Consider the following 15,148-nt stretch of genomic DNA (forward strand, 5'->3'; position numbering starts at 1 on the left):
TAGAGGAGAGTTCAGGGGCAGCTGAAAAAACACCCAACTGCTCCTAAATATCAGTTTACCAGCAGCAGTGTACATGAAGCCGTACCATGCTCTTTCACAGATTAAGACAAGGTTCACACATATGCGAAATGGATGCGGGGAAAATCCGTATCCAATTCGTTGACAGGAGAGTGTTACCGGCTCTCAACGTAGCCAGTTCACACAGCTCTGGGGCAGCCGCGGTCTGCATTTAAAAAGGGTCCTATGTATCTTTGGTTCCACTTGAGGTGTGAATTCAGGCAAAAATTCTGAGCTGATTGGCACCTGAATCAGTGAACAGGGACACATTAGAGCCCATGATGTGAACCGCGGCCACAGCCTATGTGAACCCAGCCTAAAAGATAATGTGGACACTGGGCATGTCAGCCCTCACTGCATGAACAAAGCCCACTTCAATGCTAGACATCCTTCTTTCTCTAAATTTCCCCAGTCCAAATCAGAAGAAAGTCCAGTCAGGTTTGGTTGAAGGAAACTTAAACTTTACTCCAGAGTAAGGATGAGCCAAACACCCCCCGGTTTGGTTCGCACCAGAACTTGTGAACAGGCAAAAAAATTCGGACGAACACACAAACACTGTTAAACACCGTTAAAGTCTATGGGACACTAACATGAAAAACCAAAAGTGCTCATTTTAAAAGCTTATATGCAAGTTATTGTGATAAAAAGTGTTTGGGGACCCGAGTCCTGTCCCAGTGGACATGTGCAAAAAAAAGTTTTAAAAACTGACATTTTTTCGGGAGCAGTGATTTTAATAATGCTTAAAGTGAAACAATAAAAATGAAATATTCCTTTAAATATCGTGCCTGGGGGGTTGTCTATAGTATGCCTGTGAAGGGGCGCAGTTTTCCTGTGTTTAGAACAGTACCACAGCACTGATCGAGGCTGTAATGAATTGTCGGGTCTCGGCAATATAGATAAAACTCACTGAAAAAAAATGGCATGAGTTCCCCCCAGTCCATTACTAGGCCCTTTGGGTCTGGTATGGATATCAAGGGGAACCCTGCACCAAATAAAAAAAAAACGTTGTATGGGTACCCCCAAAACCCATACCAGATCCTTTAAGTTTGGCATGGATTTTAAGGGGAACCCTGCACCAAATAAAAAAAAATGGCATAGGGGTCCCCCTAAAATCTATACAGACCCTTATCCGAACACGCAACCTGGCAGGCCACAGGAAAAGAGGGGGGACGAGAGAGGAAGGCGGGGTCACCCGTTTACATCACTGAGTGGCCAGCTAAATAACTGCTGTCAAAGCAAGAAGAAGCGTCACTTGGCGGGAGCCTCCCATGGTGGCGGAGCTATTGCGTTTTTTTTTTTTTTTTTTGGTTCTTCGGGCAGCATAATGGAAGATGAATGGACATTGCGGGACATTTTTATTTTTTTTATTTTTAATAAAGGTTGTCCCAAAGGTTGTCCCAAAGTGTCTCCTGTCTTTTTTACTATTTTTGGCACTTTTTTTGTGAATTGGTGGGGGTACAATGTACCTCTTACCAATTCACATAGGGGGGGCTGGAATCTGGGGGTCCCCTTGTTAAAGGGGGCTTCCAGATTCCGATAAGCCCCCACAACCACCGGACAAGGGTTGTGGGGATGAGGCCCTTGTCCCCATCAATATGGGGACAAGGTGCTTTGGGGGGCAATTCCAAAGCACCCTCACCATGTGTTGAGGGCATGTGGCCTGGTACGGTTCAGGAGGGGGGTGCTCTCTTGTCGCCACCCCCTCTTTTCCTGCGGCCTGCCAGGTTGCATGCACGGATAGGAGTCTGGTATGGATTTTGGGGGGACCCCTATGCCATTTTTTAAAAAATTTTGACACAGGGTTCTCCTTAATATCCATACCAGACCTGAAGGGCCTGGTAATGGACTGGGGGGGAACCCATGCTGTTTTTTTTTTCAATGAGTTTTATCTATATTGCCGAGACCTGACAAATTATTACAGCTGCGATCAGTTTTAAATGACTTTTTTCCTTTAGAAATGTCATTTTGCTGTGGTACTGTTCTAAACACGGGAAAACTGTGCCACTTTACAGACATAGTATAGACACCCCCAGGCACGATATTTAAAGGAATATTATATTTTTATTGTTTCACTTTAAGCATTATTAAAATCACTGCTCCCGAAAAAACATCAGTTTTTAAATTTTTTTTTGCATTGATACATGTCCCCTGGGGCAGGACTTAGTTCCTCAAACACTTTTTATGACAATAACTTACATATAAGCCTTTAAAATGAGCACTTTTGGTTTTTTATGTTAGTGTCCCATAGACTTTAAAGGTGATCCACGGTTTTTGAATTTCTGCGCACACCGCATAATGTTCGCTGGTCGGAGAACAGGCGAACACCCGATGTTCGAGTCAAACTTACGTTCGACTCGAACATTGGGCTCATCCTTACTCCAGAGAGATTAAACAGAACAGTCATTCCAGTAATAAATGATGACCTTTTCAGAATTGTAGAAACATAGGGGTTTATTTACTAGAGCTGAGGAGTGCAAAATCAAGCTCACTTCTGCATAGAAATCAACTTCCAGGTTTTACTGCCAAAGCTTAATTGAACAAGCTGAAGTTAGAAGATGATTGGCTACCATGTACAGCTGCACCAAATTCTGAGTGCACTAGTTTTAATAAATCTACCCCACAGTGTAAAATCTAGAAACACAGAAAAAACTCACTACACAAACAAAACCTTCCTACCTTAGCTGAACCCACCTGTCTATTTATATCCTATCACAAGGGACCTAAAGTGACATACCCGTTACCCAGCAGCAAAAAGGTGGGACTTTCCCATAATGAATAAGTTCACCTTTCATAACATGTAATGTGTTATACCCATACTCAGAGTGTTAGGCATCATTCCCACGAGTCCCCATTCTGCTGCCTCGGAGTCCGCCTCTGTCCGCCAGCTCAGCGGGAGCTCTCTCCATTGATCTCCGCTAAGCCGGCGGATGACAGGTCCCTCTCTGCTCACTGAGCGGGGAGGGGCTTGTCCAGTGCCAATGCTGCCTATGGAGAGATCGGATGAAAATGGACAGAATGTCCGTTTTCATCAGATCTCACCCGATCCGATCTGCCAGCGATGGATGCGAATGTAGGGGCATCTGTCTGCTTTTAGCGGATCGGACTGGGTCAGATGTCAGCGGACATGTCCCCGCTGACATCCGTCGCTCCATAGACTAGCATGGAGCACCCGTTCAGGTCCGTCGTCAAATAATGATAGGCAGACCTGAACGGTCTGACCGTGTGAAAGGGGCCTAACCTGTAACAAGTTACTGCTGCAGCTGCCTACAAGCCCCCCCCCCCCCCCGAGTCCTTTGCAGCTGTCAGCATGTAGTTCTCAATGAACTACCAGGGTACTGTTGAGTGCTCTAGGTAGTTCACTGTAGCTTCCTGTCAGTGTGTAACTGCCTGTTCCTATTAGGTACGAGCAGACAGCTTACACACAGAGTCTGCATGAGACCTGCATTACACCCGCAGTCTACTGATTGCAAGTGCAATACTTTACAGGTTCCCAATAGAATTCCAATTTTTTTACATGCAAAAAATATGTGCATTTATTATATTTTTTTGAAAAGGTGAACGTATCCTTTAACCACTTCCCTACCAGCCGCCGCAGTTTCATTGCGGCAGAATGGCATGGCCAGGCGAATCACTGATTCAATCAGATTCGATCCAGAACCGATCAATCCCCAGGCCCTGGCCAATGATATCTGGCGAATTAGATCCTTCCCCTGCATGTGTAAGTGTAAACACTGCAGGGGAAGTGATGTCATCTCTCCTCGGGGAAGTCTTTTCATTCCAGAGAGAGGAGAGATAACATCTAACCATGAGTTGCACCAACACTACACTGACATCAGTACACATAGGCACATCTATCACCCCCTGATCACCCCCTCAGTTAACGTCTTCATCAGCTGTCACTGTGTCACCCAGTGCAGTGTTCATATTTTTTTTTTATCAATGTACTGGTGTTATTAGTGATACTAATCAGTGTTAGGGTACTTAGTGTAGGCCCAGATAGGTCTAGGGAACCCCCTAACCCCCCCCTAATAAAGGTCTAACCTCTTGATCACCCCCTGTCACCAGTGATCACTGTATAAGTGTCACGGGTGACGCTGGTTAGCTAGATATTTTTTTATAGCTTCAGGGCACCCGCCATATATTACCCAATAAATGTTTAACTCCCTGATCACCAGGCGGGTAACATCAGTTAGGTTTTAGAATCAGTCAGGGTCTGCGTCACCCCAGGCAGCATCAGAATAGTGCCAGTAGCGCTAACACCCACGCACCATACACCTCCCTTAGTAGTACAGTGTCTGAACGGATCAATATCTGATCTGATCAGAACTATATTAGTGTCCCCAGCAGTTTAGGGTTCCCAAAAACGCAGCGTTAGTGGGATCAGCCCAGATACTTGCTAGCACCTGTGTTTAGCCCCTCCGCCCAGCCCAGCCCAGCCCACCCCGCCCAAGTGCAGTATCAAACTATCACTGTCACCCAATTGCCCATAAGGCCAGACGCTGGTTCAAAAAAGTGTCTGTATACTTATTTCAATTGGCTCTGCTGAATGCTTATGTGCTATTCAAAGCTTCAGGACAAACTGGATCCTTCCTTAAATTCCAGGAAGAGATCATCACAACCCTTCTGTTTCCAGACAGTGCTGTGGCCCAACTTCCCAATCCAAATGCAGTGAGCCGGCTGGTACCCCTACCCAAAGAAACCCCCAAAGAAGATGTTGTGTCTGTAGAAAGCACGGATATAGGCATGACACCTGCTTTTATTGTCCCTCCTGTCCTGACCAACCTGGTCTTTGCATTGGTGACTGTTTCAAACGCTATCACACACTAGTGGAGTATAAGAGTAGGGTACAGCATTGCACAGTCCTAGGGCCCACTAACACAGGGTCTCGAAAGATGTGATGGCCATCACATTTTGAGAGACCCTAATCTGGAACGTTTACAGTTTACATTTTATATAAAAGTGCAAAAAATAGAAATAAATAAAAAACACACAAAAACACAAAAAAATCCAAAAATAGTTGTGATTTTATTTTTCTTCTCTCTATTGTTCTCTCTCTTACGTTCACTCTCTATTGTCTGCTCTACTGTTCTCTCTCTTTTGTTACTGTATTTTAGAACTGTAATGTTTTATTTTTACTACGTTTTATTGTATTTGCTTTGCAAGTATGGTAAATCTTACTGTTATACTGTTATTGTTAGCCATCATTTGCTTAGCAGGTATGCCATTCAGCTGCAGCACAGGTTTATTTATTCTGACAGCAACAGCGTTTGCTCCCACGATACATAAAGCCGTGACTCCAGCGATGTAGGAGGTGATTTCACCACCACAGTTAAAAAGAGCATATATGCCGAAGCATGGGGGCAGGGGAGGAGGAGCGATTTTCTCCTAACATTAGGGGCGGATTGCCCCCTTGCTTCAGCATATATTTTTTAGACACAGATTGCATTAAAAAATGTTTTATTTTGACTATGTTTTATATTATTTGCTTTGCAGGTATGGTAAGTCTTACTGTTATACTGTAATGTTACTTCATTTTATTGTTAACCATCATTTGCTTAGCAGGTACGCCATTCAGCTGCAGCCCTGATTTATTTATCTTAACAGCAACAGCGTTTGCTCCCATGATACGTAAATCAGCGACTCCAGCACTGTAGGAGATTTTACTACCACAGTTAAAAGAAAATGGTGCATATATGCCCAACATTAGAAGTGCGTGGATGAAGGGCAGTATTCTAATGGTGGGAATACCCACTGATCAATCTCTTTTTTTCGTTCAGCCCACAGGCTGCATGAAAAAAAGAACATTACAATATATGCACAACAAGGACCAGCAACGTACTGGTATGTTGCTGGACTTTGAGTGGTTATAACAGAATGATCTTCTTGGTATCATTCTTTTCAGCCAGCAGTTGGCTTTCATGTAAAAGCAATCCTAGTGGCTAATTAGCCTCTAAACTGCCTTTACAAGCAGTGGGAGGGAACGCCCCCCCCCACCGTCTTCCATGGTTTTCTCGGGCTCTCCTGTCCCAACAGGGAACCCGAGAATGCAACCGGTAGTTCCGCCATCTGGCACATAGAGCTGATCGGAGACCAGAATGGCTCCAATCTTCTCTATGGCTTAAGAAACCGGAAGCTACAAGCATTTCATAATTTAGGTTTCGAAGGATATAAACTGGAAACTGGTAAAGCATGTAATCACACTGATCTTGGTGTGGTCAGATGCTTTGAGGGCAGTACTCGTCACTACCTATTGCTATCATAGGGGATATTTACATTCCCTGAGATAACAATAAAAATGATTAAAAAAAAAATGAAAGGAACAGTTTAAAAATAAAACAAAAAAGCAAAATAAATAATTTAAAAAAATTTAAAAAAGCACCCCTGTCTCCCCGTGCTCATGCTCAAAGGTGAACACAAGCATCAGTCTGGTGTCATATGTAAACATCAATTGCACCATGCATATGAGGTATCACCGCAAAGGTCAGATTGAAGGCAGTAATTTTAGCAGTAGACCTCCTCTGTAAATCTAAAGTGGTAACCTGTAAATGTATTTAAAGGCTTTTAAAAATGTATGTAGTTTGTCGCCGCTGCACGTTTGTGCGCAATTTTAAAGCATGTCGTGCTTGGTATCCATGTACTCGGCATAAGATCATCTTTTTTATTTCATTAAACATTTGGGCAATATAGTGTGTTTTAGTGCATTCAAATTAAAAAAAGTGTTTTTTTTCCAAAAAAAATGCGCTTGAAAAATTACTGCGCAAATACTGTGAGAGAAAAAAAGTTGCAATACCCACCATTTTAATCTGTACGGCCTTTGCTTTAAAAAAAATATATAATGTTTTGGGGTTCAAAGTAATTTTCTAGCAAAAAAAAAATATTTTTTCATGTAAACAAAAATTGTCAGAGGGGTTTTGTCTTCAAGTGGTTAAAAGAGTGGGTGATGTGTGACATAAGCTTCTAAATGTTGTGCATAAAATGCCAGGACAGTTCATTTCAGTTCATTTTTCAATCACTTGTGACAAAAAAATATTCAATGGGCTCAACATGCCTCTCAGCAATATCCTTGGGGTGTCTACTTTCCAAAATGGGGGGGGGGGGTTGTACTGCCCTGCCATTTTAGCACCTCAAGAAATGAGATAGGCAGTCATGAACTAAAAGCTGCATAAATTACAGAAAATTTACCCTAGTTTGTAGACGCTATAACTTTTGTGCAAACCAATAAATATACACTTATTGACATTTTTTTACCAAAGACATGTGGCTGAATACATTTTGGCCTAAATGTATGAGTAAAATTTAGTTTATTGGATTTTTTTTATAACAAAAATGAGAAAATAACATTTTTTTCAAAATTTTCACTTTACATTTAGGCAATCCAATACCATCAAAATAAACCTCTATGTGTGGGAAAAAAAGGACGTAAATTTCGTATGGGTACAGTATTGCATGACCGCGCAATTACCAGTTAAAGCAGAGCAGTGCCAAATTGTAAAACGTGCTCTGGTCATTGAGCAGCCAAATTCTCCGGGGCTTAAAGGGAGTCTAATACTCAGTTATATATAGCAAATAAACATTAAAATCTATTAGGGCAATATAATGAATGATTACCTTATGAATATCCCTTTTTGAAATCTCATGAAGTTTACAATAATAATAAAGATGCTCCCGGCCTGTCAGAAAGTTATTTAAAGCATCATTCTGAGGGCAATATCCAATTATGATATCTTCATTGTATGCAGATTTGATGCTCACTTCCTTTCTGTAAGTAAGATAAAAATGTATTACTGCATTAGCATTCAGGATTTACATATGTCCAGTTACCAGTACCTGACCGCGAGATTGTGTTTCCATCGCGATCCCAGCGCTGGTTCTCGGCGACAGGGTACTGCGCATCTCACGCTGGCTCACTCATCGGGAAAGGAAAACTTTTTTTTCTTTTCGCGATGAGTGACAGACAGTGCTGACATCTGTCTGGTATGAATCATGAGGGGGAACGCCGCGCCAAATTTTAAAGAAAAAACCGGCGTGGGTTCCCTCCGGGGCATACCAGGCCCTTAGGTCTGGTATGGGTTTTAAGGGGAACCCCCTACGCCGAAAAATCGGCGTGGGGTCCCCCCAAAATCCATACCAGACCCTTATCCGAGCACGCAGCCCGGCCAGTCAGGAAAGGGGGTGGGGATGAGCGAGCGCCCCCCCTCCTGAACCGTACCAGGTCGCATGCCCTCAACATGGGGGGTGGGTGTTTTGGGGCAGGGGGGGTGCCCTGTGGGCCCCCCATCCCAAAGCACCTTGCCCCCATGTTGATGAGGACAAGGGCCTCTTCCAGACAACCCTGGCCGTTAGTTGTCGGTGTCTGCGGGCGGAGGGCTTATCAGAATCTGGGAGCCCCCTTTAATAAGGGGGCCTCCAGATCACAGCCCCCCACCCTATGTGAATGAGTATGGGGTACATCGTACCCCTACCCATTCACCTGGGGGAAAAAGTGTCAATAAAAAAAACACACTACACAGGTTTTAAAAGAAATTTATTAGGCAGCTCCAGGGGTCCTCTTCCGACTTCGGGGTCTTCTTCCGACTTCGGGGGTCTTCTTCCGACTTCGGGGGTCTTCTTCCGACTTCTCCGCTCTCTCCGGCTGCTTCTCCCGGTGTCCGGTTCTTCTGCCGGGCTGCTCCGCTATCTTCTGCTCTTTTGCCGTTCTCTTGCTAGCGGTGGCCCGGTCTTCGCTGTCTTGTTCCTTCTTCTCTTCTTCTCTTCTTCCGATGTTGACACGATGCTGTCTCCCGCTGTTATGCTGTGTGAGCGGTGCGCGATCACTTATATAGGCATGGGGGCGTGGTCACCGGGTGCTGTCACCCGGTAACCCCGGCCCTTATGATGTCACAGTCCCGGGCATGCTGGGACTGTGACATCATAAGGGGCAGGGTCACCGGGTGACAGCACCCGGTGACCACGCCCCATGCCTATATAAGTGATCGCGCACCGCTCACACAGCATAACAGCAGGAGACAGCATCGTGTCAACATCGGAAGAAGAGAAGAAGAGAAGAAGGAACAAAACGGTGAAGACTGGGCCACTGCTAGCAAGAGAGCTGCAAAAGAGCAGAAGATAGCGGAGCAGCCCGGCAGAAGAACCGGACACCGGGAGAAGAGGCCAGAGAGAGCAGAGAAGTCGGAAGAAGACCCCCGAAGTCGAAAGAAGACCCCCAGAGCTGCCTAATAAATTACTTTTAAAACCTGTGTAGTGTGTTTTTTTATTGACACTTTCCCCCCCAGGTGAATAGGTAGGGGTACGATGTAACCCATACTCATTCACATAGGGTGGGGGGCCGAGATATGGGGGCCCCCTTATTAAAGGGGGCTCCCAGATTCCAATAAGCCCTCCGCCCGCAGACCCCAACAACCAATGGCCAGGGTTGTCGGGAAGAGGCCCTTGTCCTCATCAACATGCGGACAAGGTGCTTTGGGGTGGGGGGGCCTGCAGGGCCCCTTGCCCCAAAGCGCCCCCCCATGTTGCGGGCATGCGGCCTGGTACAGTTCAGGAGTGGGGGCGCTCGCTTGTCCCCACCCCCTTTCCTGACCGGCCGGGCTGCGTGCTCGGATAAGGGTCTGGTATGGATTTTGGGGGGGGCCATGCTGATTTTTTGGCGTGATTTTTTTTCCCCTTAAGATCCATACCAGACCTAAGGGCCTGGTATACCCCTGGGAGGGGAACCCACGCCGTTTTTTTATTTAAATGGCCCCTCATGATTCATACCAGACAGCTGTCAGCACTGCCTGACGCTCATCGTGAAAGGAAAAAAAAAGTTTTCCTTTCCTGATGAGCGAGCCAGCTGACGGGGCTCGCAAGTGTCAAATCTCGCCGATAACAGCGGCGAGATTGACACAATATCGCGGTCACCTACTGTAATCTGCATGTATAAAAGGTATGAGTCATAACTAACACAAATAAAATGTGGACATTTTGAACATACAATGAGAAACCCACACGTATAAAGTCTTAGTTGAAGCGACTACTATGTTTTCTTTCTTTTCTGCTTTTCTGCTTTTCTCTTAGTGACAATATATATTTTTTTTATCATTTTATATATATATATATACACATATACATACATACATACATACATACACACACGGTTGTAGGCCTATACTGATACCAAATATATTATTGCAGCAAAATATTTTCTGCATAATAACTGCATACAATTACAATACAAAGAAGTTGCCTAAATTAAACATTTTAAATCTGATTTCACACTTGGGAAATAATGCATACAATGAAGACTAAAGTGTTTTTAAAGGGAATAATAGTATTCTGAAAACAACTATTTTAAACATCCTTTAGTCAGCCTAAGTCTAAAGTCAAACTATAGTGTTTTGTGAATTTGCAAAAATGCATGTCGGTCTTGCAGTGCCATTCATTGTTAATGTAATGACAAAAGTGGCAAAACAGATGCAAAAATGTGCAACAAAATGCACAGAAAAAAAAGCAATGTGCAAAACTAAGACCATGCTAATTGTGGCATAAAATCAAGCTCAGGAGGACCCAAAGGAGAAAACGGAAGCATAAAACATGATGTAATGAAAACATTTGTTCTTCAACCTGTATTCAGCTCCCTTTACTCTGATACCCCTAACTAAAATCTAGTGGAACCAATTCCCCACAGAAGTGACCTAATTAGTAAATAGAGTCCACCTGTGTGTAATTTAATCTCAGTATAAATATAGCTGTTTTGTGAAGCCCTCAGAGGTTAGTTAGAGAACCTTAGTGAATAATCAGCATCATGAAGGCCAAGGAACACACCAGACAGGTCAGGGATAAAGTTGTGGAGAAGTTTAAAGCAGGGTTAGGCTATAAAAAAAATATCCCAAGCTTTGAACATCTCATGGAGCACTGTTCAATCCATCATCCGAAAATGTAAAGAGTATGGCACAGCTGCAAACCTACCAAGACATGGCTGTGCACCTACAGTGACAGGCCGGACAAGGAAAGCATTAATCAGAGAACCAGCCAAGAGGCCCATGGTAACTCTGAAGGAGCTGCAGAGATCCACAGCTCAGGTGGGAGAATCTGTCCACAGGACAACTATTAGTCGTTCACTCCACAAATCTGGCCATTATGGAAGTGTGGCAAGAAGAAAGCCATTGTTGAAATAAAGCCAAAAGAAGTTCCATTTGTATTTTGTAAGAAGCCATGTGGGGGACACAGCAAACATGTGGAAGAAGGTGCTCTGGTCAGATGAGACCAAAATTTAACTTTTTGGCCTAAAGGCAAAACAGTATGTATGGCAGAAAACAAACACTGAACATCACCCTGAACACACCATCCCCACCGTGAAACATGGTGGTGGCATCATCATGTTGAGGGGATGCTTTTCTTCAGCAGGGACAGGGCAGCTGGTCAGAGTTTATAGGGATATAGATGGAGCCAAATACAGGGAAATCTTAGAAGAAAACCTATTAGAGTATGCAAAAGACTTGAGAATGGTGCAGAGGTTCACCTTACAGCAGAACAATTACCCTAAACTTACAGCCAGAGCTACAATGGAGAGGTTTAGATTAAAGCATATTCATGTGTTAGAATGGCCCAGTCAAAGTCCAGACCTAAATACAATTGGGAATCTGTGGCAAGACTCTATCCAATCTGACAGAGCTTGAGCTATTTTGCAAAGAAGAATGGGCAAAAAATTCACTCTGTAAAGACATACCCAAAAAGACTTGCAGCTGTAATTGCAGCGATAGGTGGTTCTACAAAGTATTGACTCGGGGGCTGAATACAAATGCATGCCACAGTTTTCATATATTTTTTTGTAAAAAATGTTGAAAACCATTTATCATTTTCCTTCCACTTCACAATTATGTGCCACTTTGTGTTGGTCTATCACATAAAATTCCAATAAAATACATTCATGTTTTTGGTTGTAACATGACAAAATGAGGAAAATTTCAAGGGGTATGAATATTTTTTAAGGCACTGTATGATAACCCTTTCTCTTTTTAAATTTTGTGTGTGCATTTAAGCAATCTGACAATCAACATATTCATTGCATATTTAGTATTTCAAAAAGTAGACCATTATTTTTTACAAACATTAAAAATATAAGAAAAGATATAATGTAGACCCAAGCTACAGTAAGTAGCTGTCTACAATTAAGGAAATAAAAAGTTGCAGAAAAATGACCTAAGTATTGACCATGGTTAAAGTGTATGTTACCCGCACATTTCATATTTCTAAAATGTGTCTGTATTACCATGTACATGTTTTAAAAAATGTATCCTTTTCTCTTTACATCACTTCCTTTAAAGTGTAAAGGCACTTTTTCAGTTTTGGATAAAGTAAACCCTCCCTTACTCTATACCTACTGAGTAAGGGAAATTGGGTGACTGATAGGATCACCAGATATTTAACTTAAAGTATAACTAAAGGCAAAACTTTTTTGATTCAAACTGACTACATCACCAGGCATGGAAGCACAGCCATGCCAGTGTGGTCAGTTTGCTTCTTTGCATTCTAATTAGGAGCACAGACTGACTGCACTCCAGTAGTCACACCTGTACTTACATACTCCCACTGCCCAGTTCTTCACTGGGAAGATCAGTGTTTTGCTGTTTGACATCACAAGGAGTCTAATTCCACTTCTTTAATCACCTTATGCAGCTGAGAACAGGTCATGTAATTAGTTATAAAAAAGAAAAAAATAGGCACTTATCATGTGTAATAATACATGTTCAAATGGCCTTCAGGGCAAGTTCACACCACATGCAGTCCAGTGCTTTTTTTTTTTTTTTGCATCAAAAACACATGGAAAGTAGGTTACATGGTTTCCAATGGCATAGTTCATACCAGTGTAGTCAGATCCAGGGTTTTGCAGTTCTACAAAAAAGTAGAACATGCTACTTTTTTTTTCCTTTGCTTCCTTCAGCCTACTAATTAAGGGGGGTGGTTAATTGGTCACAGGTGCTTGAGGCTTTAACATTGTGTAGAACTTATTGTGAGCCTGCTCTTCTTTGAGTCTGCTGGAACTCTGTCCAAGTGGAACTGGTCTAAGTGGTGAGTTAAAAACCAGAGTTAGTGGAACTGGTCTAAGTGGTGAGTTAAAAACCAGAGTTGAAAACAGGAGGTTATAACAGGGGTCATAGTACTTGTGTAGTGTGAGTACCTGAGTGTGTGTGGATCGTTAGTACTTATGTATTGTGTACTGTGTATTGTGAGTGCACATAGGTCTGCGGGTGCACGTAGGTCTGCAAGTGGTCTGCGAGTGCACGTAGGTCTGCGAGTGCACATAGGTCTGCGAGTGGTGTGCGAGTCTACGAGTGGTCTGTGAGTGCATGTAGGTTTATGAGTGGTCTGCGAGTGCACGTAGGTCTGCAAGTGCACGTAGGTCTATGAGTGTTCTGCGAGTGCACGTAGGTCTGCGAGTGCACGTAGGTCTGCGAGTGGTCTGTGAGTGCACGTAAGTCTGTGAGTGGACGTAGGTCTGTGAATGCACGTAGGTCTACGAGTGGTTTGTGAGTGCACGTAGGTCTGCGAGTGGTCTGCGAGTGGTCTGCGAGTGCACGTAGGTCTGAGAGTGGTCTGCGAGTGCACGTAGGTCTACGAGTGGTCTGCGAGTGCACGTAGGTCTACGAGTGCACATAGGTCTGCGAGTGGTGTGCGAGTCTACGAGTGGTCTGCGAGTGCATGTAGGTTTATGAGTGGTCTGCGAGTGCACGTAGGTCTGCAAGTGCACGTAGGTCTATGAGTGGTCTGCGAGTGCACGTAGGTCTACGAGTGGTCTGCGAGTGCACGTAGGTCTACGAGTGGTCTGCGAGTGCACGTAGGTCTACGAGTGGTCTGCGAGTCCACGTAGATCTATGAGTGGTCTGCGAGTGCACGTAGGTCTACGAGTGGTCTGCGAGTGCACGTAGGTCTACGAGTGGTCTGTGAGTGCACGTAGGTCTGCGAGTACACATAGGTCTACGAGTGGCCTGTGAGTGCACGTAGGTCTTCAAATGCACGTAGGTCTGCGAGTGGTCTGTGAGTGTACGTAGGTCTGCGAGTGGTCTGCGAGTGCACATAGGTCTGCAAGTGGTCTGCGAGTGCACGTAGGTCTGCGAGTACCTGTGTATTGTCTTGTTGAATACCTGTGTATTGTCTTGTTGAGTATTAGTGTCAGGAAGCTAGTTGTTAGGTAATTTGGACATGGTATAATCCCCAATCCTCATTAAATTTAATAGGTACGATGCCCGGCGGGTGTGGAGAGGCGACTCATTGTACATCTTGTGGCATGTATGCGTTCCTTGGTCATCCAATCTAGGTTGAATACTGCTGTGCAAAATGTAACCGCATTGTTTCCCTGGAAGCCCAGGTTCTGAATCAGGGGAAGCAACTGTCAGCACTGAGAAGCCCCTCCATACTAAAGGAGAGCCAGGAACATACACGGCAGGTGCCGGTTGGGGCCAGCACAGAGGCGGGAGGAGACAAAGAGGTGCAGGCACTAGCAAAGAGTAGATGGGTGACAGTCAGGAAGGGTAGAGGGGGAAGTGCCAGGGAGGCCCATCCAGGGCTTGAGCATCCCAATAAGTACACTCCATTGAGTGACATTGGTGAAACCAGTCATGGACTAGCACTGCTGGAGCTGAGGGACTATCCTAGCTGCCGGGGGTAGAACTCCTCCAGTGAGAGAGGGGGGGAAGCGAAGGCAAAGGAAAGACAGATTCTGGTGGTAGGGGACTCAATTTCTTAGGACAGAGAGGCCAATCTGTAACAAAGACCTGAAGCACCGAACAGTATGTTGTCTACCGGGCGCTCAGGTTTAACACATCACGGATCTGGTGGACAGATTACTGGGAGGGGCTGGGGAAGACCCAGCTGTCATGGTGCACATTGGCACCAATGACAAAGTCAGAGGCAGAGGGAGTGTCCTAAAGAATGATTTTAGGGACTTAGGAGCTAAATTGAGGAAAAGGACCCCCAAGGTAATATTCTCAGGAATACTACCGGTACATCAAGCCACACCAGAAAGGCAGAGGGAGCCTAGGAAAGTTAACAAGTGGCTGAAGAGCTGGTGTAGTAAGGAGGGGTTTGGGTTCCTGGAGGAATGGTCCGAATTCTC

At 44.4% G+C, this 15,148-nt stretch overlaps 1 protein-coding gene across 1 annotated transcript in view; it reads right to left on the reverse strand.

The window, feature by feature from the left end:
- The window catches only part of LOC141144686 (glucosylceramide transporter ABCA12-like), a 276,390-nt gene that overhangs the window by 125,857 nt on the left and 135,385 nt on the right, over positions 1-15,148 (reverse strand). Inside the window, exon 4 of the mRNA XM_073630621.1 lies at positions 7,666-7,816. Within this exon, the coding sequence (XP_073486722.1) occupies positions 7,666-7,816 (151 nt within the window). The remainder of the gene's footprint in view (positions 1-7,665; positions 7,817-15,148) is intronic.

This window comes from Aquarana catesbeiana, linkage group LG05 (genome assembly GCF_042186555.1).
Source record: "Aquarana catesbeiana isolate 2022-GZ linkage group LG05, ASM4218655v1, whole genome shotgun sequence".
Classification (NCBI taxonomy): Eukaryota; Metazoa; Chordata; class Amphibia; order Anura; family Ranidae; genus Aquarana; species Aquarana catesbeiana.